Source organism: Indicator indicator, unplaced genomic scaffold (genome assembly GCF_027791375.1).
Source record: "Indicator indicator isolate 239-I01 unplaced genomic scaffold, UM_Iind_1.1 iindUn_scaffold_273, whole genome shotgun sequence".
Taxonomy (NCBI): Eukaryota; Metazoa; Chordata; class Aves; order Piciformes; family Indicatoridae; genus Indicator; species Indicator indicator.
Window position 1 is genome coordinate 2,084 of NW_026539328.1, and position 24,644 is coordinate 26,727.

The 24,644-nt window shown below is 40.8% G+C and overlaps 1 protein-coding gene across 1 annotated transcript; it reads right to left on the minus strand.

Annotated features, from left to right (window-relative positions):
- Positions 1–6,086: 6,086 nt before the first annotated feature.
- Positions 6,087–24,352, minus strand: LOC128980555 (sodium-coupled neutral amino acid transporter 4-like). The gene is made up of 15 exons (XM_054399019.1): positions 24,234–24,352; positions 23,287–23,377; positions 22,708–22,823; positions 17,957–18,030; positions 17,756–17,848; positions 16,084–16,165; positions 15,909–15,991; positions 15,758–15,816; positions 14,789–15,067; positions 14,599–14,678; positions 13,395–13,495; positions 12,363–12,487; positions 8,652–8,796; positions 7,592–7,689; positions 6,087–6,188 (listed from the first exon to the last, which is right to left on the minus strand). Exons 1-15 carry the CDS (start codon positions 24,350–24,352, stop codon positions 6,087–6,089), a joined length of 1,647 nt encoding a protein of 548 aa, XP_054254994.1.
- Between the last annotated feature and the right edge of the window lie 292 nt (positions 24,353–24,644).

Genomic DNA, 24,644 nt, shown 5'->3' on the forward strand with positions numbered 1-24,644 from the left:
TAGATCAGGCTGCCCAGGGCCACATCGACTCTGATCTCGAATGTCTTCAGGGACATGTTTGCAGGTTCCAGATATACATAACTTATATCACTTTGTAGCTGAAGGAAAGAAACAGGTGCTCCTGACCCTTGCAATAGGGCTCTGAGGACATAAGTAGGACATCTATTTGTGTCCACTAGTGATGTATTAGGCTGAAGTGCCTCTGAATGGTGAGGAGAGGTTGTTGCAAGCCAAGGGGAGACCAGCAAATGATCTGTAGGAAATGGAAAATAAGGTAGCCTATGTGAAAAGATGTCTGTCTCAGCAGCTGCTTCTTCCTGAGGAAGTTCAGAAACTTTTTTATCTAAGCCCTCTAAGTTTGCTCAGGATGGACCAAGTTATAGGAGAAGTGTCAATCCTCTTGTGAGCACTTGTACGAACTCATGTACATGAAGTTGTTTGTTGTGGTAGTTTGACCATGGCAGACTGAAGACTGAGTCAATTGCTTGAGCTGCTTGTGTAAAAGCTAAGCCTTGTGTTAAAGCTTAGCCTAAGCAGCTAAGCAAGAAAGGGTGGGAAGGGTTGGATATTCTGTGGTGTAAAAGACAAAAGTTTCACCTTGGTCATAGAGGGAAAAGGAGGCTGACATTGAGCCATCACTTTCTGCCTTCACTTCCTGCCATCAATCAGCTTCCCCCAGAGAAGAGGTATAGACTCTCCTTTTGGGAATAAACAGCTAGGCAATAATTTATGTGTAGACAGTTTTTTACTGAGGACAGGGTAATTTTCCCAAGCCTTAAGATAAATATGCCAGGAGAGGCACACGTTGCATATAAAGATGAATGAATGCTGAGATCACTTTCCATTTGAGCTTGTGGAAACATCCACTTCAACGTGTCCTGGAGAGCCAGCATCCTTTTATGTTTAGTTTTGCTTCTGCTGGGTGTTAAACAACTTCTGTTTCATTGTTAGTAACAGAACAAGGTCTCAATTTAATTTCACATAGCAAAATTAGGACAGTGTACTGATTTCCAAAGCATTGGGTTTAGAACTTGTCTCACCAGGTGGGCAGCGGGACTTAGGCTCCACATGACATAACCTCTTTCAGTGTTACACTTTGCTGATGAAGGCAGAAGCTCTGCAGCACTGCAAATGCTCCCCAGCATCTCAGCATCCAGAGTGTACTGAAGTATGAGCAGTGTCTCCTGCATATCTGGAAACAGCAGCTCTTTGCAGGACTTGGTGGTTATGAGACCAGGTAACACACGCCATTTTTTTTTTTTGCCTTTTTTTTCCCCCACCTTTTTTCCCCCCTTGGACTTTACTAAATGTCTGAAATGAGAACCTGGAGCCAATGTTGTCTTCAAACTCTAACCTAAGACTGTTATCTAACCCAGATGTGGAATAAGAAGTTACATGATATCCCTTCTAGCTTGGTATCTCTCATGCTTTATGAAAGGAGTCTTCATCACCTGAGTTCAGCACAAGCTCGTTTGCAGTAAGTGATGATTTAATTAACTAAAAACATTTGCAAGGTTTTGTTTTGTCATTGTTTGGTTTTGTTTTTATTTTTTAGTTTGCTTGTTTGTTTTCAGGATGCTACTGGACAGTACAGTACAACACAGAAATACTGACAGAATTGCCACTGCAGCACTGAGGCCAAATTCCATCAGAGGAAACTCTGCATCCTAGACCTCACCCTGGACCCTAAGCCAAAGCACCTTGGCTGCCTGGGCTGGGTGTTAGTGGGCTGGACCTACAGTAGGTTCATATTCCTGGGAAACACAACTGCCAGGGGAGTTGGAGGCCAGGACTTCCAACTGTAACCTCTGGAAGCAGTCAGTTTAATGAAAAAGCAGGCAGGTTTCCACATGGGTCTGCCTGGGATCTGGCAGAATTTTGTTGCAATACCACACTTTCAGTAAATCTTCCATCGAATTTTAAAGCCAAATGAATGGAAATTTTCCACCTATGACACCAAGTAGACCTCTCGGTGAGTAATTGCTGACTAGCTCTGATTACTGTTATGTCAGCCATTGAGATCTAGCCAAGCATGTAAGGGTTTACTGAAAATTAACACCAGAGCCAGCTGGTTTGTGGTTTATCTAGGCCTTTTGCCCTTCTCTCAGATAGACGTTGTTTAACATAATCTTTGATTATTTATGGACTAGAGAGGACTTTGCCCTCTCTGAGTGTCCCTTGTTTTACCTCTTCCCAAGTCCAAAGCAGAAATATTTAGTTATTATTCCTGATTTTTATTGCTATAGCACTTCTGGCATTCCTGTCCTGTTCATTTAATGACAGACCTCTATGAATGATAAAATTTCTAATACATTTTCATTGCATCCTTTTTTCTCTTGACATACCATTTCTTTTCTTTAACTCCTCTCATTCACTTGGCAGAATTTTAATAGTTTAATTAAAACAAACTCTATGCAAAGGAGATTTATATCTGAAGAGCCACCAAGACAGAGCTAAGGAGACGCTACAAGGAATCAAGGATTCCTAACCACAAGGGAAAGAGAAAGTCAGGAACAATGTTTGTGTCAGAGGTGTTGAACAAGCATCTGGGTCTGCAATGCCTCCCTCCTTAGTGGGTAGGTTGCAAATGTTGGCTGGGTCTGGGAGCATGGTTCTCACATGAGCTCATCGGTGCTGGAGCGGTACATAGCCTAGTATATTTTGGGCTATGATTATACACCAGACAAATATGTAACAGCAGGAAAACCTACAGCTGCAATGATAGTAAGTATTTATACAGAGCAGTACCATCTGGTGCATGCTCCTAACAGTGACTATACTTAGCTGCTGTACTGTGTATCCCAGCTAATCCCATGCTCCATAGAATGAGGCATTCGGTATCGCACAGATAACTCTGCTTTTAATGCCAGCCGGTCTCTAGCCAGTGATGTCTGCACAGCTCCGTGATTAGATACTAAACAGGGCATGCAAAAGGATTGTTATACGAAGGGGCTGCCATCTTGCTTATCTGCAGATATATGGGTACACAAATTACTGTCTTAAAATGGAATGGAGTTTTAGTGGCTCTCGTGTTAGAGCTAGCTGTTTGACTCTGCTTGCTTTTCAAAAACATTCCTTCACCTGCTAGCCTAAGAATCAAAACTGGCTTACAGTCTTTGAAAAAAACTTATTTATTATACATCCATGGGTGGTTTTGTAACAAAAATCCTGAGAAGGCCTAGGGTCCCCATTACAAAGCAAACAAGAAACGTCAACCTTCACCATTCCCAAGCAGTGCTAAAAAGTAAGTATGCAATACTACCCTTACAGCTGCATGCTATTGTGGCCAGCATATTTTAACTTGAAAAATGAATATTTTATAGACTCTCTACCTCCATTTTGGACACCAACAGTTTTGTGCCATGGAAAAGCAGTGAGTTATGTAATGAATTTCTAAGTCTCTACATGCAGCTGCAGTCACTGTATGTCCTTTTGCTCTGAAGTAAGGATGCAGTTAAAGGTCATTTCTTGCATCAATGTAACTCCTGGTAGCAGGAAGAGAGGTGTGTGAATGTCTTACTACTATTCAATGTCAAAGGTCTCTTCAGCAATAATGCAGCATTATTTGTATAGGGCAAAAAATTATTGGCACTTTTTTCTTCAAAGAACGCAAACTGAGATTTCATATTCACGAGGAAGTGTGCCCCAGTATATTAAGGATACAATACTCAAGTGATCATAGAAAATAGCTCACAAAGGCATCAGTAGGCATGGAATATATATTTCCTATGCTTTTCTGGTTAGCCCATAAGTATACACACATCTATATACACAGAGAATTTTGAGCAAAGCTGTAGAGGGAGCAGAGACAACTTTTGTGTGCTTTATGGCTTTCTGAGTTCACAGGTGCGCACAACAGATTTATAAGTTGGAAAATGGAAACTCCAATCACATGAGCCTGGATTTGTATGTGTTAAAACCAGCAGTTGCACCTTCCCACTCATTCCTTCTGCTATGGGGTTAATGTGACTTCTCTGACTGTTTTTTCCTAGTGTGTACAGAGACCATATGTAGTAGGCGCTCCATAGCACAGCTGAACTCACAGTCTGGAGGGTACCGAGTGTTAATTAAGCATCCGTGTAACACAGAACTTAACCTTTCTCCCCTTTTTTCTTTTTCTTTTTTTTTCTTCCCTGTCTTGCACAGCTGCATAGCATGAGACACTTGAGATTGTCAGTAACGTCTTCTCCTTTGAATAGCTTAATTGCATATGATGTTGAATACTAGCATATGCATAGACAAGCTAAGACACACCAACCGATCGAGCCACCTTGTCCTAGTTTTGAGCCATGAGCTGGCCAGGGCAAAAGGACAGAAAAGATGTTTTACCCCTTCCCAGGGAGTAAAATAAAAATGCTCCACACTGGATTGGAAGTTTAAATGGAAAATCTGTTTACGAATATATACAAAAGGTATTCAGGTGAAAGGAATACATTCATAAGTTAGGCTCAGCTCTTCACCTGCGCCTATCAGGACAAAGCCTTCCAGAGCCTTCCAGAAACCTCCACCCCACTCAGCCTCAGCAGGCTCAAGAGCAGCCAAACTCTCCTCGCCTCCCAGAGCCAGGTGTACTGCAGGCTTCAAGAGGCTCAGTGGCATAGCTGGAAATTCACTGCCAGCCAAGGCCAGGAGAAAGCCTCTCCCCCACAAACCATGATATAATAGCACATGTGTCCTGAGATGGAGAAGAGAGAGAATTTGCTGTACACTCCCTTAAATAGAGAGATACAGGAAAACGGAATAGAATAACAGATTACAATATCCTGGGATGAACTGCCCGTCTCCCTGGGACTCTCTAGCCTCTGGAGGGCTTTTTTTTACAGTTATACCAATTAACTCTTGATTTCTCTTAACCTACAACATACCCAAATTTGGTGGGCACACTGGTAATACAGAACTTTGAGGCCCATATTGAAAATTCTTGAGGAAAACATCTTGCAATTTATTGTAATATGAATAGTAAACATCTGAATGTGTTTTTTACACAGGTAACAGCGCTTGCTACAGGTATATTTCAAACACTGCTGAAACTTTTATAAACCCACGAATTCAATTTCTTTTTCTTCAAAACAATATTAAGTGTGTGGCTATGAAAAGAGAGTGACACATAAAAAAATTTCCAAAAAATTATTTACCACAGGGTAACATTTTTATAACTAGAGGAAAACAAACAAAAAAATATGTACATAAATATGTGTGTATATATATATATATTTATATATAGCAAATTACAGTTTCCTGCACTGAACATTTATCAAATACACAAGTACTGAAAAATACTGGGTAGGGTGCTTTGCCACACATTGTGGTCTCCTCAGATTCGAACAAGAATGGAAGACAAGTTTCTAGGGAGGACACAACTTGTTCAGTGATGCAAGCTCACATGAAAATTAAAAAAGAAAACAACAAAAACAACAACCACAACAAACCCATGGCAGAAATACCTGACATTTCCAGCACAGGAATTTTTAACAACAAAACACAAATCCTCAACTTTTCCCCAGGGACAAGCCCCAGCACAGTGTCTGTGCCAGAAAGATTTATTCTACACAATAGCCATCACCCACCAAGGGTGATGAATTTGGGCAACAAATCTGATGCTCATCTTTGCCCACTGGCGTATCAAAGCCATCATTTTTCTGATAGACAAGTTGGTAGGGATAAGTCAATTTTCAGATCCCCTACAGAAACTGTGCCCTTTCTCTTGAAGCTTGGAAGCCAATCCCATGAGCTACAGACAGAAAACAAGGCAATAGATGGTTTTCTATCTATGAGTTTCCCAAGGCTCTAGGAATGGTGGTTACTAGCATGATGGGAGAGGTTGAAAAGGATGACACCAAGGTATTTTTGAGGACTATGTACACAGTTATTTTGGTTTTGAAAATAGTAAGCATCCATACCACACACATTTCATTTCACCTCAGGTTCCTAATGCATAAATAATGACATAGAGTACAGTGACCTTACCAGAAACTGTCTTCAAAATATTGCAGTTACTAGCTAGGAATAACAGTCCCATTTGGTGTCCTTCTGAGCACACAATAGGAACATTTATGGTATAAAAAACACTTGGTTGTCTCTGCACGTTAGTGATGTCTGGAACTTGGGGAACTGTAAATCCAGTCCATTACAATAAGAGTCATACTCACAATCATGAAGATTATGCCAACTATGAGAAAAACTAGAGCCTGCAATTGGAAAATAAAGTTTTGTTAATATAGTGAGTGACTGAAGAGACTGTAGTTCACAGACTATCCCATTGCAACCATATTTAATGCAACATCCAGGGCATGAGTTTGGGTAATTCCCTGTGACTAAAGCCCAACTAATGTAATATAGGGCTATATGAATCAAAGTTAGTCCAAGAAACTCAGGCTTTACAAGACTAGATCTGGAAAAAAACAAGCAAACAAACAAACACCCCTCCCCCCCACTTTATTACTACAAATAATAATAATAAAAAGTATTACAGAGGAACAGTTTTTCTTTAAAAACTGACCAACTTTCAATGAATGATCATTGGCTCTGAATCAAGAACATCTTCAGAGTTAATCCTTTAAATCCCTATTAGACAAACAGGTAAGCCCATCTCTTTTCTCTGAAGGCATTTCTGTATATATTCAAGTGACTGAGATGCTTATAGTCACTCCACTTTAGCAGGGCTTTAGTTTATCGTAATCCTCCCACACACTTAATATTGTGCTTTGCAACACAAAGGTGAATGTTGTATGTGATCTCAGTGCAGGGTGTGAAATTCTAGGTGTGCCTAACGCAGCAGCATGAAGCATGAACAAAGACACATCAAAAAATATTCACCGTGTCTAAATTAGCAGCTCCAAAAGTCATCATCAGAAATAATATTATGATAACAACCTTTGTCCTTTATACTTGGCAGCATCATGATTCCATGATTTTTGTGAACATGTGTATATATATAGTACATCTGCTTCTATTTACATTATGTGCCTGCAGAGGTATTTCATCAGTGACTCTTCTGATGAAATTTTCAAAGGACATCTCCTGGGCAATATTGTTAAATGTGTAGAGAGCTGTTGACATCCAGGATGAAAGGTGCAAATGTGGCAGTCCAGCATAACATATAAACACCTGCTGTGTGTAAATGATAGACCTTCAGATGTGTGTCCTGTAGGTGTATGGTTCTATCTCCGTGAGGAGTTCACTATTACTTAATTATTTCCGCAGCACAACTTCCTTCTTAACCTTGACCTCAGATCTTGTTAATCCACAGATGGCCTTCTAGCATGAAGCAGCAGCACCTTATGTGCTGTTTTGGTATTATTTATGCAAATGCAGGTGTTAACTAGAGCTTAGATTGGATTAAATTAAAGCCCTTTTCTAGTGACTTAACCTAGACTATGTTGTATATCAGTAGGGCAATAAAGATTTTGGCTTGTGAAGCCTGGCTCTTTTTGCTAAGGTGAATCACACTGCCAGGCCTGTATTTTGAGTGAGAAAGTACCATTTATGAGCAACTGCTGGATGTTGCAAGTCAAAGGTCTGAGTATTTGTGACCAGTGGAATGCACACACCCACCCACCCTTCCTTTTGCGGTTGCTGCCAGGTCCCTTACCCCAATTTTCTGGGGAGACCTCATGGGCTCCTTCTCAACAAGCCGCAGGTAGAAGGCAGCAGGGAGGATGAAAATCAGCATTGTAGCAGAAGAAGCACCTGTAATGGAAAGAAGAGCTGAGTGCTGTGCTTGGACATGTAAGCAATGTGTCCCACCTGCAAAAGACAGCGTGTGGGGAGGTAGTTGCTCTTTCAAGCCTACCTGTACAAAGACCTCTGTCTGTAGACAGCATTTGTGAAGAGAGATAGGTGTCTGAACAGGCACTTACGCCCGGAGAGACAACTTGTTACCAAGAGGACTTGTTCACACTGGTATATCTGCCTGTGATACGGATAACTCTACGTGAGCTGGTGAAGCAAGGACAAACAGGTGCTCCCAGGAAGTTATGATCCTGGAAAGCAGGTGTTGAAAAGAGACATAATCTGTGCCCTGAAAGTACCTATTCTTCTCCTCTCCATGTGGTGACCCAGGTGTAAAAAGCGGGGATGAGCAAAACAGCTGCCTGTGTTGAGTATAAAATATGAAAAAGGCAGAAAGCCCATTCAAGTGTCTTTCTCAAGGGCATCTGCATCCCTGATTCCTCAGCAGCTCAGAGCATGGAGACTCTTCATGGTCAGAAGAGTCTCCATGCTAACTAACCAGAAGAAAGAGACAGAGAGACAGCTGTGTATATGATAAGTGTGTCACTTTCCTCCTTTTTCTGAGGAAAGTGTCTATTTGAAAATTTATACATTTGGTCCAGGTTATAGACTCTTGAAAACCAAAGGAGATTTCCCTCTTCTTCACATGTACCAAGTGCCTTTTTTTGTCAAATGGGAATTCCTTACCCTTTTTTTCTGTTGGGATTATTTGATTTCTTGTGCTTCATGCAAGTGTGCAAAGAAGTTGGGTAGCATTGAGCTGTGTCTGCCAGCTGCTTTGGAATTTTTATTTCCATCTTAAATTTATTTTGTGTTTATTCTACTCTAAGACTCAAACTGAGACTGTCATTCAGGCTATGAATATAAATATGTTGTGGAAAGAATTAAGAGAGTAAACAATAAGTATTTATGAAACCTACCAATGAATCCAAAGATGTCTTTAATAGTAGGGACAAAAATTACAAGGAGGTTGTTAAAAGCAAGAATTACTGCTGCAATCAGGAAATGTCTTATCCAGCTGAACGGCCTTTTGGGAAACAGCAATGTGCTGATAGATGACCGGATCTGTAAGATAAAAACCAGCAGGGAAAGCAAAACAGTAATTAATTTATCTTCACTTTTCATTTTTAAAAAATGATCTGTGGTAGTTACTTTTGCTATGAGAAATTCTGACTGCAGAAATGTGTTTGCAGTCTTTGATTCCCTTAATGTAATCTCACTCTGATGTAGGTTTCTTGAGAACTGGGTTCACCTTTTAATGCAGAAACTCAAATATTTGCAATGCAAAAGAAAGTCAAGTAAACAGGGTGTGAAATAAGGGACATAAAATCTCTTCAACTGAAAGATGCTAATACCAGCAAAAAAACATCCCCAAAGAAGACCCCACTATGAACACTAATCAGCAGGCCAAAAATACATGAGTGAAATATGAGTTACTGTATTCCTGAACCTGATCCCTCTGAAAATCCTATGGGAGTTCTGTCATTTATTTTTGTGAAAGAAAGAGCATACTGTTCTTTTATTTCCATTAAATATATACATATACATATCTCTGTCTCTCAAAATAAGAGCACATTTTTCAGTGTCACTTGGAAATTGTATACCTAAAAGCTATTTGCAGAGGATCCTTTTTTCCCTGTACTTTCTCACACAACACAGAGGGAGGTTTTTTTTGTATTTTCATCAGCAAAGATGGTAAGCAGGAAAAAGGTTAAGAGCAAACCCCTTTAGTGGCTGGAGACAGTCTTTCTCTGAAGTACCATGATTAACTTAAAAGACTTGAAATGTGGAAGATGAACAAAGTATTTTACATTGAAAAAAGCTCAAAACTCATTTCTCTTTGGTTGTTTTCAAAAAACAGAGATCTGTTTCCTGATGAGCTTGGCAATTCAATAAATATATGGGGTTCTGGCAGACTTGGAGTTCATAATTTGAAAAAACAGCATGAATTTTGCATTTTGTGTTTTTCAGAGGGAGGCAGACTGCAAAAATTTTATTCAGCCCCTGAGCTGGTGTAAACAAATTTTATGCCACCAAAGAACTGCTGCCTGCATTCCTGTTCTCTTATTGTCAGCATCTTCTGTACAATTTCTGCTGTGACATAGTCCTTAAAATGAAGCTATCTAACCAAAGTTTTACAGTGACTGATGGTACATAGCTCTGCAATTTTTTTGGCAAAGCAATATTTTTTTTTCCCCTTAAGAATAAACTCTGACTATGATAAAATACAAATATGACAGTTGATAAAAAAGTAGTTAATACAACGGTGCTGCTTATTTGGAGTAATTAAATCTGCTGAGCTGTCTGTCCTGATATGCCAGCATTGTTTGATATGCTGCTTTACAAGCAAATGATATTTTCTTGTCAGTTCTTTTTTTTCTTATGGTGTGTATCTGCTTAGCCTTTACACATTATTCAGGTATAAAAATGATTATACAGAAAGCTAAAAGCCTAGTTGTGTCGAGATGAGGTCAGGAAGGCCAAGGAATGGCTAGAGGCCTGGCAAGGGAAGCAAAGAGTAACAAAAAGGTCTTCTACAAATACAACAACCAGCAGCTAAAGTTTAAAGAAAGTTTACCCCCTTTGAGGAGTGAGAATGGAGAGCTGGTGTCAACAGATGAGGAGAAGGCTGAGGTGCTCAATAACTTTTTTGCCTCAGTCTTCACTGGTAGTCTTGCTCCATCCCCCTCCCAAGTCAAAGGACTACTAGGTGTGGACCAATGGGATAAAACTGCTCCCACTGTAAGGGAAGATCAAATTCAGGGCCACCTGAGGAACCTGAACATACATAAATCTATGAGACCTGATGTTCTGAAGGAATCCCAGAGTTCTGAAGGAATTGACTGATATTGCAAAGCCACTCTCCAAAATATTTGAAAAGCCCTGGCTGGCAGTCAGGTGAAGTCCCTGGAGACTGGAAGAAGGGAAACATTGTGCCCATTTTTACAAAGAGTGAAAAAAGAGGACTATGGAAATTAGCAACCTCTCAGACTTACCTCTATGCCTTGGAAGATCATGGAACAGATAATCAGGAGGCTGGAGCACCTCTCCTACAAAGACAGGCTGAAAGAACTGGGGCTGTTCAGCCTGGAGAAGAGAAGGATCCTGGGAGACCTTAGAGCTACATTTTAATATCTGAAAGGAACCTAGAGGAAGGCTGGGAAGGGACTGTTTAGAAGGGTTTGTAGTGATAGGACAAGGGGCAATTGTTTTAAACTGGAGCAGGGTAGATTTAGGTTGGACATAGGAGAAAGTTCTTTACAATGGGAGTGGTAAAGTACTGGAATAGGTTGCCTAGGGATGTGGTTGAGGCCCTGTCCCTGGAGACATTCAAGATCAGATTTGATGTGGCTCTGGGCAGCCTAATCTAGTTGGATGTGTCCCTGCTTACTTCAAGGGCGACAAGATGACCTTTGAGGGTCCCTTCCAATTTGACGAAATCTGTGAATCTGTGGAAGTGCTACATCTGGCTTTTGCAATGCCCTTATTTTGTTTTCCCATGAAGACCGATCAGTTAGTTAAGTCTAATTTAAGCATTTAGTCACTGGTTTAAACATTCCAGGCAGAGCACTGGAATGCTCTGAGCTACATGAACAGATCACTCTGGATGCTTTACACCAGGTCTTTTTTTTTTTTTTTTTTTTTTGGTAGGCAGCCCGGAGTGGTGATCACCACACTTTGGTATTTGTCAGCAAGCCTGGAAACAGTACCTATGCAGAGCTCATGTTTGCATCCAAGACAGCAGAGCAGCAGGATGCCAGGGTTAGCAATCTTATCAGATGGGAACATTGCAGTGTGACATGGATTCCTGGGAGCCTGCCAGCAGCATCCCAGGCTTGTACATGCCATACCAACAGCACACCACCTCCCAAAGCTTAATGACCAGAATCAACTATTTTCTCCCTTGTTCAATAGTCCAGGGAAGGCACAAGGGACCGTCCTGTTCATTGAGGAGCATGGAGATCTACTCTTCAAGTGGGGATTGATCCCTAAGGAGGGTCAGTGCTTCTGCAGAATGATTTGTTCCTTTCTGTCCCTGGATATTGCATTTTTTTTCCTGTGAACAGTACCAAGAAGTTCCAAAGTTTACTCAGACATCTGACTATGGTCTGAGTCTTAATTGCCTGTGTTTTCTGGCACTTGGCTTCCTGCCCTGTCCATAGGCTCTAGCATGCGAAATGTGCACAGAGTCTCTGCCCCTCTACTTTGTCTGCCAGGTCTGGCAGTCTGGCACAGCACACGGCCTGAGCTGCACATGCCTGGAGTTTGGATGCTACAGTAGGTGCCTATGTCTGTATTAGGAAATCTCATGCATGGTTTCAGTATATCCCTAAATCTTTGGTACTGACACTGCTACTCTGATAAATATAGCATGGGGAAAGCCAGGGGGAGACAGAGTGGTTGCTCCTGCTTTATTTCTGTTTTATTTATAGAAACTGATTTATTTCAGTCTTTCAGATTGCAAATCTAGCTACCTAAGCTTCTTGCTCTGATCAAATTGCATATAAGAAAACAGACTCTCACAAATAAAAACCTCAGCCTTATTTGTCTTCAGTTAAAGTCTGTGATGAGTACTTATTGTCAGTGTATGGGCAAGCCCCAGTTTCAGCTTTGGCAGCTGTGTTACTTACAGGAAAAAGGACGAGGGGCACAGTCAGGGTTACAGCCACCAGCACTGCCAGGCGAACTGACAGCAAGAGGCTGTCAAAGGTGTAAACTCTGGTGTATGTATGAAGTAGCTCATCTTCAACTTCTCCTATGAAAAGGGAGCAGAAAGGAGTTAAATCACTTAAGCAATATCTGCATGTGCAGAAAGGTCTTTAATACTGCAGCCAGATAAGATTGACTTTGGCCCAGCTGCTGTCATCAGATACACACTATGGGCTAGGCACAAAAGAGGAATTTTCCTAGCTTGACCAGTACAAGCCCATCATTCAGGGATGATGAGAATAATGGAGATCTGAGGTGATGCTTTGTATTCCAGTATCTCTAAAAAATAGGAAACAACTCACTGAACTGAGAACAGCTCTCTTTGGCTTCTGCCCAGACATCCCAGCTCTTGCCTCAGCGATAGAGAACAGATTGTGCTGTGTCATTTACTTCCCTGCTGTAATGGGGAAACTAATGAGGTAAAAAGAGGTGCTGTTTGCATAAAATGGTGTGCTAATACAGGGGCTACTCTGTTTACCTACTGTTAGTTTAGCTCATCCATATTTTTTTTACACTAGAATGATTCGCACCTGTTTTTCAGCATAGATGAAGCTGAATTAGTGGCGTCAGATCTAGGGTGGGTAGAACATAACAATGTCATGTAAAACAGTTGAGCAGCAGAGTATTTTTAGTGTGGCCACTCTTGGCCTTTGCCAAGAGCCAAGTTTACAGCAGCTTGTTCTCTGAGTTTACAAAATTAGGAGATTCACAACTGGTCCCCCTGATAGGTGTCTCTGAGTCTCTCATGAGTGAAGAACCTGCGGCCTGACAGCTGGATAGATTTTATTGCTTAATCAGGAGGTTACACATTGTGTGTTACATTTGAATAATGCTTACACATGTATTTAGGCCTACAGAAAATACAAAAACACTTGAGTCTCAGTGTGATAGAACCATCTTGTCTGCTTTAAAATGGGAGGGAAAATTCTGTGGAGAACAGGGATTTGACCTACCATAGAAGGTGAGATATCCAAAGAGGGCAGCCAGAAGATACATGATAAGCATGCCAGTGATGGAGATGTTTGAGACATTCTGCATCCGCTTTCGAGAGCGACTGAAGTAGAAGAGAAAGAGAGTAACAAAGTGTTGTAAAGCCTCTAGTTGTACAAGAATTACTCTGACAAGTCATAGCTCTACTGACACTAGCTAGTAAGCTCACAGAAAGTAGACTGGTTTTAGGGAGCCCTTGATGCGTTGCAGCTCTGTGCAGGCTTGCAAAACAGAGTTGAAACTCCATTTCTAGTGCACACTTAGTGGCAACACATAAATGTGCTATATTGTTTTGGATATAATTGCACATATACTATTGGTCTTAAATTGTATGTCTTAAATAAATAAATAAAAAAGGAGTATCTAAAATTGCAGGGCTGGTAATAGCAATAAACATGAGCTTTCAGTGAGCTGTGTATGAACACACCCTTATATCTACATAGGGCTGTTCTGCAGTTCAAGAAACTCCTGCAGGTCAGTGGGTTTTTTTGTTTTTTTTAAAGAAGTAATGTGATTAAAGATTTGGTGTAAGAAAATCTTCAGCTTATAGAACCTGGAACCGTGTTCCCAAGTCAGTTAAGAATGTCTATTTCCTCTGAGGTTAAACCTGCTTTAATAGGAGGTAATGGGTCTTAGCCTATTTGAGTTTTGCACACAGCCTCCTGTCATGTAATTCTTGCTGCTGAACAAATGCATTTTCTTAACCCTTCCCATCTGTCAGCTCTGTGCTGATTTAATCAACTGTATTTGATTTTTGGTATTTGATAAGCAAAATGAGGCTAGGTGAAGTCCTGTGTAATACACCCAAGAAACCTTAAAAGTAAGCAGCATCTGACCCATACATGGAACTCATTAAGATATTTTTAGAAACCAGAATTATCTGTTTCAATGCAACCAAGTTCCCCAACATATTTCACACCATTTGAAGGACTGTCCAGATTTCTGCTTTCCTAAGTAAATATTGGTCATTGTGGCTATCTGAACAGTGGTCCTCTGTCACCAATGTCTGACTGTTAGGTCAAAGAAAAGCCAGTATCCTACTACTATGTAAAGCAATAGTTCATTAGCAGGCAGGTGTCTACACACCTGCAACAGATGCAGCACATGTAGAAAGTGGTCTGTAGCTATGGTTAACTGGAAGTATGGGACAAAATTTAAGAACCTTACTCTTTCAGTTCACTGTATATTGGTAGCACCTCAGGGTGGCATACGAATGCAAATGCCAGGATGGGTATTGCATAGGCAGTCTGTAAAATAAAGCTCCCATTAGTAAGAATGGTCACTGCTGTACCTCTGACTTTTGGCAGTTTAGCTGTGGTACAATGGCTAAAAATAAATTCTACAGAATTTCACTTACCCGTGAGTTGAACACAAAATATTTTGGCTGACACAGGTCACTACTGTCGCTGTGTGCTTCATATTCCACACCACTCATGGAGGAGGTATCTTTGGGCTCCTCAGGTCCTGGCAAGTGCCCAGCTGTGTTGTCCATCATGAAATTCACACCAGAACTGAGAGACTCATTTGATAACATGATCAGGTGCATTGGCACTGTGTTGTTGGTGGAGGTCCAGTTTTCAACCCCGTGGTCCACCATGGGAAGAGGACAGGGTATTTGGGATTTCTTGAAGATTACCTACAGAAGAGTAAACAATGTCATCAGAAGAGTACAATCATAGTGGATTACGCTTAGATCCAGGGCATGCCCACATAAATATAAACAGTCACATAGAAGAAAGACAGGAAAGAAGGGGATCAAGAAACCAAGTGCTAGCATTTGTTTCTCTTGCAAGAATTTATTGTTACGCTGTCTCTGCTGTTGTCCTACTTTAGTTTTTATTCTCAAGTGTTTCTTTTTAGGCTGATTTTTCTTACTCTGGCCTTCCAGTATCTTAAGGGGGCCTACAAGAAATCGGCGAAGGGACTTTTTAGGGTGTCAGGTAGTGATAGAGTTAGGGGGAACAGAGCAAAACTAGAAGTGGGTAGATTCGGATTGGGTTTTACACCACGAGGGTGGTGAGACACTGGAACAGGTTGCCCAGGGAGGTGGTAGAAGCCCCATTCCTAGAGGTCAGGCTGGATGTGGCTCTGAGCAACCTGATCTAGTGTGAGGTGGGTGGGGTTGGAACTAGATGATCCTTGAGGTCCCTTCCAACCCTTACAATTCTATGACTCTATGGCTTAATTCATCAATAAGCTTGTTGATCTGATTCATTTGCTATTTTAACATCCCCTTTAAATTATCATGGTAAGAAATGTAACATCATTGCACAGTTTACAGTAGTCTCTCTGTTTGCTTAGAGGCAATATCCAGACAGTCACCTACCGCACTGACAAAGAAAACCATACAGGTCAGCGAAAACCCACTCGTATAACCAAGATAACCTGTGTGGCAAGAAAAAAACCCAAACAACAACAATAAATTCACAATCCTAAACAAAAAGACAGAAATTATGTTAAGTGGACATTAAGCTTACCTAAGGTCTTTAAAAGGGAGAGAGGAAGAATAATCCCAACTGTTACGAGTATGATGAGGTAGTTCCCATTTAGGTACCACTCTCTACAGGGAAAGAATAAATCCCCTCAATCACTAGATTTAACATCAAAGTTACAAATTTTCATATGAGCTTCAGGTTGGTCAAAGATACCTACCCAGAACTCTCCTCAAGTTTCATAAATGTTCTGATCACTTCAGGTAGTTCATATTTAATAATAAAGAGGTAGCTTGACATTGCTGAAAAAAAATCCCAACCAAACATTGTCAGAGAGAGTTCCAACAAAAATAGTCTGTTTAAAAAAAATAAAATCCTGCATTAAAAACATATTGTTTTGGGGAAACAATTTTTTGCTAAGATAGAGAAATGAGTTTTGTTTAAATAACTCTGTGACTAAGGAGATGTTATGTTCTCATGACATTGTTATGAACATGTGCTGAATGACATAGATTACTATATAGTTATTACTGAAGTAACAACATAAATCACTGTTCTGATAAAATTTATACTCTTAACTTTTCTGTTTGCTTTTCTGTTGTAAATGTGGTTTGTGTTTTTGTGGGGGTTTTTCCCCCCCAGTGGACCCTGTTTATCCAGATTCTGTAGTGACTTTAGTTGTCAGTGCTTCTACATCTCTTCATCTATGTTTCTCCTCCCATTCACAGCTTTTTAATTCCAGTTCTTTACTCCCTAGATATATAAAAAAGCCATCTAGTTGTCAAGATTCCTGATGGAAGGGTAGACTCCTATACATCTCATTTAAATATGCTGCCAGAGGGCATGGGTTTTTCAGTTATTTTACATTGGCTACAAAGAAGTCTTTAGAGACATATGGATCAGTCTAGACAAAAGAGCTAGAGGAACAGAGGAACAGCTTTTCCTCTTTAACAGGGAAGCATGGTTACTTTCCGAATTCATCTACAATTGATATCCAGGCTTGAGGGAGGGAGAGAAAGGAATAGGATCTTTTATGAACAAAATCAAAAAGTCTCTTGCAGTGGAGAAATGTCTGGGTAGCAAAGCTGCTCTAAAAGAACAGCAATGATTTGCCGATGGCGATATGCAAAACATGCCAAGTTTCAAGAGAGCGATCACCAAAAAAAAAAAAATCTGCATATATTTAATTGATGAATGGTTCATTTAATTTATATTTCAATTACCTCTCCTTATGAAATCTGGAAAAAATTACAAACTCCTTTGAGTTTTCAGATATGGTGTTCTCCAGTCTCCTAAAAAGCTTTTCCAAGGCAGTACAAGGAAATAAGGTTTGTGGCATGAATGCACCATTCTACCGCTACTACTCATGTTGGTAAGTACTCTCCTGATCTAAGAGGATGGAGGTTGCTTGATAGATATTTCATAGCAACGTCAGTCTCACACACCTCAGCATCTTAGAGAGATTGTAACCCAACTTTTATTTCAAGGATAAAATTTGGCTGGAAAAGGAACTACTGAAGAATCTTTCTTTTATGAAGAACTCAGAACCATGTGCCCTTCCTTTTAGGTGAGAGTAATGTTTTCTAAACTGAAACAGATGGTGTGTAGTCTTCAGTGAAGAGAAATGATCAGCTCCTTGAGGACAATCAGCCAAGACATTTTAGCCATCATTGAAGGCTCTTCACTGGTCATGGAGAGATCCCAACCAACTAGCTTTCACCAGTCACTGAAGTACCAGAGAGCTTAAACAGGACAGGAAAATTTCCTCTTGTCCTTCCTTATTACAGTAGAGTGCATACTGTACCTGGCTGATCCATTTTAGCCAGACAGAAGAAAGAATGCACTTGTGCTTTGTAGAAAGGCATTGAAATTAGAAAACCTTTGTTGCTTACCTCCAATGTTCTGCATTGTAACTGAAATAAAAACACCACACTTCCCAGGCCAGCCAAATGCCTTTTCTCCCAGTTTTTCATATATTAGCGATCCTGAAACAAACACAAGCAAACCAAACCAGAAACATTGGAGCTGCATTCCAAGGTAAAATTCACGCATGCAGTAGGGACTCTAAGTTAGTCAAAGCCTGGTCACCATACCTCCTTCTTTTGCGGTCTTCAGTAAGAGGTGAACAGAGTAGAGTGACAGTATTGCTACGCTGAGCAGCAAAATTCTGCAAGGCAAAGCAGAAATAAGAATCCCAAGCAGGACATCAGAGACACTCAGTTGATTTGAATGTGTGCTTGCTCATTCTCATGAAGTTCAAGGTGTGAACACTTTTCAGCAAGTTTGTGTTTTGGACTCCCAGTGCTAAGCACAGAGATAAGTGTCAACTGTAGCTTACTTGTGAGTGCAGTTGCGCCTATACAATCCAAAAGCCCATCAAGTCCAGGTAAATGCCAATTCTGTGTTATTCCATGAGGACAGACTCTTATATCTTAATAAGACCTGACTAGAGTAAACTGATTTCTCTTTGTCAGGTCTTTGGCCTCTTACAGGCTCACTGATCTCTCATTTGAATCTCTCTCCTTACTTAAAGCTATTAAACACTGCCTCCCACCTTACCCCCAAACCATGACTGTGACAACTTCACTTCTGGCTCCTGGTTAGTCACTACTTTTTGTTTCTGCCTTGGCATCATGAAGTTGTGGAGTTTAGGTTGAGATGACCACTTTGCAAAGCACATTAGAAATCTTGCATAACGCTAAAGCATGGCATGGCACTGGAAAATCTGCTCCTGGAGCACTTGCAGCATACTCTTCTAGCTTAATCAGCTTGAGGGTACTGGTGCCTGAATTCATCAGTTCTGATTACTGCCATGTTCCTTCCACACAACATTTGCATCCTATGTGATTTCAGCTATCTGCCTTTTGTGAACTGCTGGTGAAAAGTGTAGGTTTGTATGACATTTTCAGGGCACAGCACCATGGGCAGAATATCTTATTACCATAACCATGTTGGCATCAGCCTGAACAAGTGCTGATGCAGAAGGGGATGCAATGATAACATGAGAGAGGTGGAAATTCAGATCTGCCTTACTCCATGGAAGAACAGAAGGTTGTTCCCATCCCTTCCTCTCCACTGGACATGCAGTTTGGTTTAGATACAGGATACACTGACAGCCAAGTTCATAAATGAGTTATAGTCTAAGAGACACTGGCCCTGGGGCCAGGTGGTGGCTACCAAACAATCACAATTTTCTATGAAGTTTCTTTCTTTAAGAGAGACAGACCGTGCTACAGGCTTTGTATGGTCAAGATCCTATGGCACCTGGGCTCTGTCAGAGCCTCCTCCCACCCCAGGTGTGACCACTTTGCCCTCCCTGCCCCCTCCCCTTTTTAATCCCCCACAGGAAAGACAGAAGCCCCAAGCTGAGCCCATCTGGGTGGAGGGATCCTCTCCTTATCACTGGTGAGTCCTCATGGTGCATACCAGGTGATTGGGTTGGGGACAAAGGCCAGGGGGCCTGGTGGCCCCCTGGCTAGGTAGGAAGGGAATTGATGACCACTCCAATATCATCCATGTGTGCTGGCTGGGCCCTCTTACCAGGGCTGAGCTCCTTTGTGTGGTATCTTGGCTGGTTGAGGGTCTTGCCCCTGGCTTTGAGATGGGTGTGAAAATGGTGGTGGTGGAGCAGAAGCTGCTTTGGGAAGGTGAAGGCTGGTGGTGGGGGAGGCAGGGGAGTTAAACTAGATAACCTTCAGAGGCCACTTCCAACTCTGGTGATTCTGTGATTCTATGATTTAGTTCCAGCCCCCTTGCCATGGCAGGGACACCTTCCACTACACCAAGTCAGCATCTTTAAGAGCATATATATATGTACCTTTTTTTTTTTTTAAACTGTAATAGAAATCAAAACATAATATGGTAGCTATGATGAACTGGTGGATTTTGGATTTGAAGCTACCTTATTTTGAAAATAAGGTCTTCTGTATATTGATGTAAGAAATTAAGTGATTAATGAAATGCAGGAGTGGCCAAAAATTATTGATATAAGAACCATTTAAAATGCCACTAGATTTGTGGAAAGGGTTTGGCTTTTTCAATACTATTGCTTAGCAAAAGTTAGTCTTTGTCTGAAGTGTAGATAGTGGAAACACTGAAGTAAATTCATAACTCAAAGAGAAGTTATCTTATCAATATATTAAATTATGTCATGCTAGAAAGAAAATTCCACAATCCATGCCTAATTTTGCAGCTTGACTCAAATTTTGATTCAAGAAAAGTTGGGCTGGATGATCTTCAGAGGTCCTTTCCAACCCCTGCCACTGCCTGATTTTGTGGTTCTGTAACAGGCACTTGTTAATAGCTTTGCTTCCCACCACACTGAAATATATTGAAATAAATACTCTTGTGTCTATTGATGTAATTTTTTACCACAAATATGTTAATTTGGAGGTGATTATTTCAGCAGCTAAACTCAAAATTTTCTGAGTCTTGTATTTAAACAGATCTCCTTTACAAGCCTTCATAGTACCTCAAAAGTCAGGTTTGGCTTCTGAGCTAGAAAAGTTGTAACCACCTTAGTGAATGAACAACTTTTTGGATTTCTTCTGTGCCTCTGTAAGAAATAAAGGGATGTGTTCTAGCATCTCTTTAAAGTGACAGCTGAGGATTTCAGTCACAAGTCTCCTTGTAGAGCCCAAGCTGCTCTCTTTAATTCAAACATTTTATCTATGCTTCCTGCACAGGAAGAGCTCCATCTCAACATGAGGAGGAACTTCTTTACTGTAAGAATCATGGAGCACTGGAACAGGCTCTCCAGAGAGGTTGTGGAATTTCCTTCTCTGGAGACTTTCAAGACTCCCCTGGATGTATTCCTGTGTAACCTGCACTAGATTCTGTGGCCCTGCTCTGGCAGGGGGGCTGGACTTAATGGTCTCTGGAGGTCCCTTCCAACCCTTAACATCCTGTGATCATCTCTCATGCTGTGAGCTCATGCAATATGGTAAGGGGGAATCATATCTGAGGTCTCAATATGTTCTGCCAAGATTGTCATCTTTCTTGATCAGGGCCACCTGTGCAGCTGACAAGGTCCCTGTGTCCTGATATATTAGTTGTGGTAAAACAACACTATCCTGGTTGCACATTCATGCCAGGCAGCAGAACTGATGCTTCAGTGCACGCTCCGTGCCATTGCAAATCTCCCCTTTGGGAGAGGATGTAATGGGAACTTCTGTACAGCTTCTGAGTTTTAAGAGCCCTCCTTTTGCTTTCAACTTTTAGACCATCTTCCAGCATGAAGACACTTGAGGAACATGAGAACAGTAAATTAGAAAAACAGACAATGCTGCCAGCATCATCTAAATTAGAATGTGGCCAACAATTTCCATTCAGTAGAAAGGATTTTTTTCTGTCCCAGTAGAACCTGACCTGTGAAAACAGAGGAACCTCCAGCAAGTGGATGTATTCCTTCCTCCACCCAAAGGGAGAATGTTCTCATGCAGAAAGTATGGAAACAGGATAGAAAACGAAGCAAGCTTCAGGTGGAGACCTCCTTTGTTTCTGCTTTTTAATAACCCATAGTGTTGCTTTATCATTACTCCTTCTTTTATTGTTGCCAAATGTGCTAATATCATTAGGCTCACATCAGATTTTGTTTAGCTGCCTGTGAATGAACAGAGCCTTAAAAATAAAGATATGACAAAGGCCTTTTTTTCCCCTCTAGTGAGGTTTGATGTATCATAGTTTTATTTCCAATGATAACTTTTGGCCATACTACTTAGTATAAGTGATCAGAGAAAGCTGAAAGAAAAAAATATTCTACATTTTTCTGACTGTAATGCAAACAATTTTAGAACTGGCTTTCATTTTCTTTTTTTTGTGTCTGCAAAACCTAGATCTAAACCATTTGAATGCAGTTGCTGGGAAGTACTTATCCAGGACATCTTTTGCATCTACAATTAATTTTCAGTTAAAAATTCTCCTGGCTTAACAAGCAGTGTTTCCTAGCAACTGGAAGCTACACATAGTATCTAAAATGTTGTTGCTGTCATACTTGCACAATCTCCAAAAGAAAGAAATTGTATCAAGATGGCCAAGTAACCTGATTTAAAGGCTTGTTAGATTTCAGTACTATAAAGCAATGCCCTGTTATCATACAGTCCTGTCATACCTTATTCCAGCATCAGCAGGGATTAAAATTAAGCATTCTGTTAAAATTAAACCCAGTTACTATAACAAGAAAACCAACTGATTTTTTTAAAAAAAATATATATTTTTTTTTGTTACAGCCTGTCTCTTTTACAGGATTAGCCATAGATTAAAAACCTTCTCTTGGCTACCTGTTACTGTCTATCAAACCACTTTGTATTGATACTGTGTGTCACCCACATACCATAGCTGTCAGCTGTGCACATAGATGGGAAAGACTTGAGGGAGTAACATTAAATCTGAATAAATTTGTGAGTTGTTTTGCATGCAAAGCACGCTGCTGTTTCAGACATTCTTATTCCATTTCCACACAGTGATTAAGTAGTTGGGATGATGTAAATATCTGCTTTATGGCTGACTGACTTCCCTTGTTGAATTCCCATACTGAGCCAGCAAGAATGCTGGTGTTATTTTAGGATGGCTATACTGTTCTTCCCCTCTGGGTTTGACTGCACAGTATCAATTCAGTTTTGTTCCTTATAAAACAGGACTAAAAATAAATAAATACATAAATTCATAAATTCATTTGTCAGCAGCAGATGGCTCCTTTCAGTGTAGCTAAAATGTTTTCGCTGCAGATTACCTTACAAAAATTTTAAGCAAATAAAACACACTTAATGTACCTCTCTAACCCTAAAAAAACTTTAGCTCCTGGTCACTGCTTTTATTTTATTTGCTGTCCTTTCTATGTACTTACACAAAAAGGATAATTCCTGTGTTGGCCATTGCATAGGAGAGCCCTAAGATGCCGCTGCCCATAATGGCATTGCTGAGGTTGAAAGAGGACATTCCAAAGGAAGCTCTGCCCCGGTGCTGTTGGGAGAAAGAACAGAAAATAGCAATTAATTTGCATTTCATTGAGCACAACAGACAGATTATCCTCATCACCAGTTTTCCCTGTCTTGGTCTTTTGATACTTAGAGTTTTGTCCAGATTCCTGAGTCCACAGGCTCCTGCTATCATAAGGAGTCTTTTACCCTCAAAGCCAGCTGTGTTGGTAGATGTTTGTCCCTTCCCACTCTCTCCATGTCTCAGTAGAGAGGAGGTCTACATTCCCAACAGGTGACTGAGGTGACATAGAGACAACTGACTATGTTGGCCAGCCTCTACAGGAATGTGTTATCTAATACATTTCCAAATTATTGATTTCTGCCCCCCCCCCATTTTTATTATTCTTGTTTTAATTCAGATGACTTTTTTCACTTAAGTTTTTGCAAAGAGATTCAAGTCAATAAGGTTTACTTTTTAATTACCCTTAAAAATGAATAAAACTTACATATTCTTCCTTATATTCTTCCAATTTCTTTTTACCCAGATATCCATTTGTAAGGAACTTCTGACTTTCTGCATCATCATTAGCAAATGGACTGAACATAGGGGAAAAAATAATAATAAAAAAAAAGGTGAGGCTTATGACAAACATTATGTTCAAGTAGTGCCTTTTGTCATTGATGAAATCTTTCCTGTGACATTGTAATGAATACTTAAAAATCCAAACACTCTCCTCTTTTCTCCTGTAAGATTTTTCTGTCCAATGCCATGTTCAATAGATCTTTGCTTTGCCTTGGAATTCAGTCTAAACCCAGTAATCATCAATGTATAGCTGATTGCACATGTTGGAAAGTAACAATTCCTTCCTGCTGGCATTGTGCTAAAGCTGAGCATGTACATCTGAGCTTGAGCTTGTACTAAAGCTGAGCTTGACATCTGAGGAACAAAGAGCCTTGTAACTGCCCTGTTGGAGATATGTGCAGGGGGGGTTAGCAAGTTGCAAGCTGTAGGCTTATGGATAGTTTTGAGATGTCTTGTGCAGGTGCTATGGTGGGTACTGCCTGAGGGTAAGCTGTCCCTGCGGGAGTACTGAGCTTCTGCCCTCCATACTGTACCCTGAGAACCATTACTTCTCTCACCATACTCATTTTCCACTTCCCTGAGAGTGCATTAACTCACATGTGTCCTATCTGACTGGAGTGGCTGGAAATTGCTAAATGGGGGCTGGGAGCCTGCAGAAGCAAGGGAGGTCTGGGGCTGCCCCTGTTGTGCTGGGTACACCATCCTCCAGGACAAGGGGCAAGGAAGGCCAGAGGTGAGGGAAAATACTAGCTCAACAATCATACTGATCACTTAGGAAGTGTTTTTAACCCCAGATGCCGTCACTAAAGGTTGCTTTCCAATTACTGCTTCCTAGCCTTAACAGAATAGCCTTCCCATTTAGATGCTTACCTCCTAATGGCAGCCTTTTCTGAATCAACCATCTCTGTGTAGTTGTCTTCCAGGCTTTCTCCGCTGTTGCTCTGATCATCAAGTTCGATGTTGACTTTTTGCAGCTCCATGCGATCCATTAGAGCGGTCAGGGCTTTCCAACACACACACACGAGCCCCTTCAGGGTAAACAGCACCGTGCCCTCTGCTTGCCGGCCCTCCCTACCATGTGGGGACTGCCAGAACACTCTGTTCTGCAAACAAAACACAGGGAAACTCATTAGAGTTTTCATCAAATTAGATAAACCAGTGTGAATCATTGGGTTTGTGTTTGTTCTTTGTAATAGCATTAAGAGGAGAAACTGTTGTAGACCAGGAAAGTTCTGGTCAATCATAATGTACGTTTATATGCCAGCATTTGGTCCTTCTGTC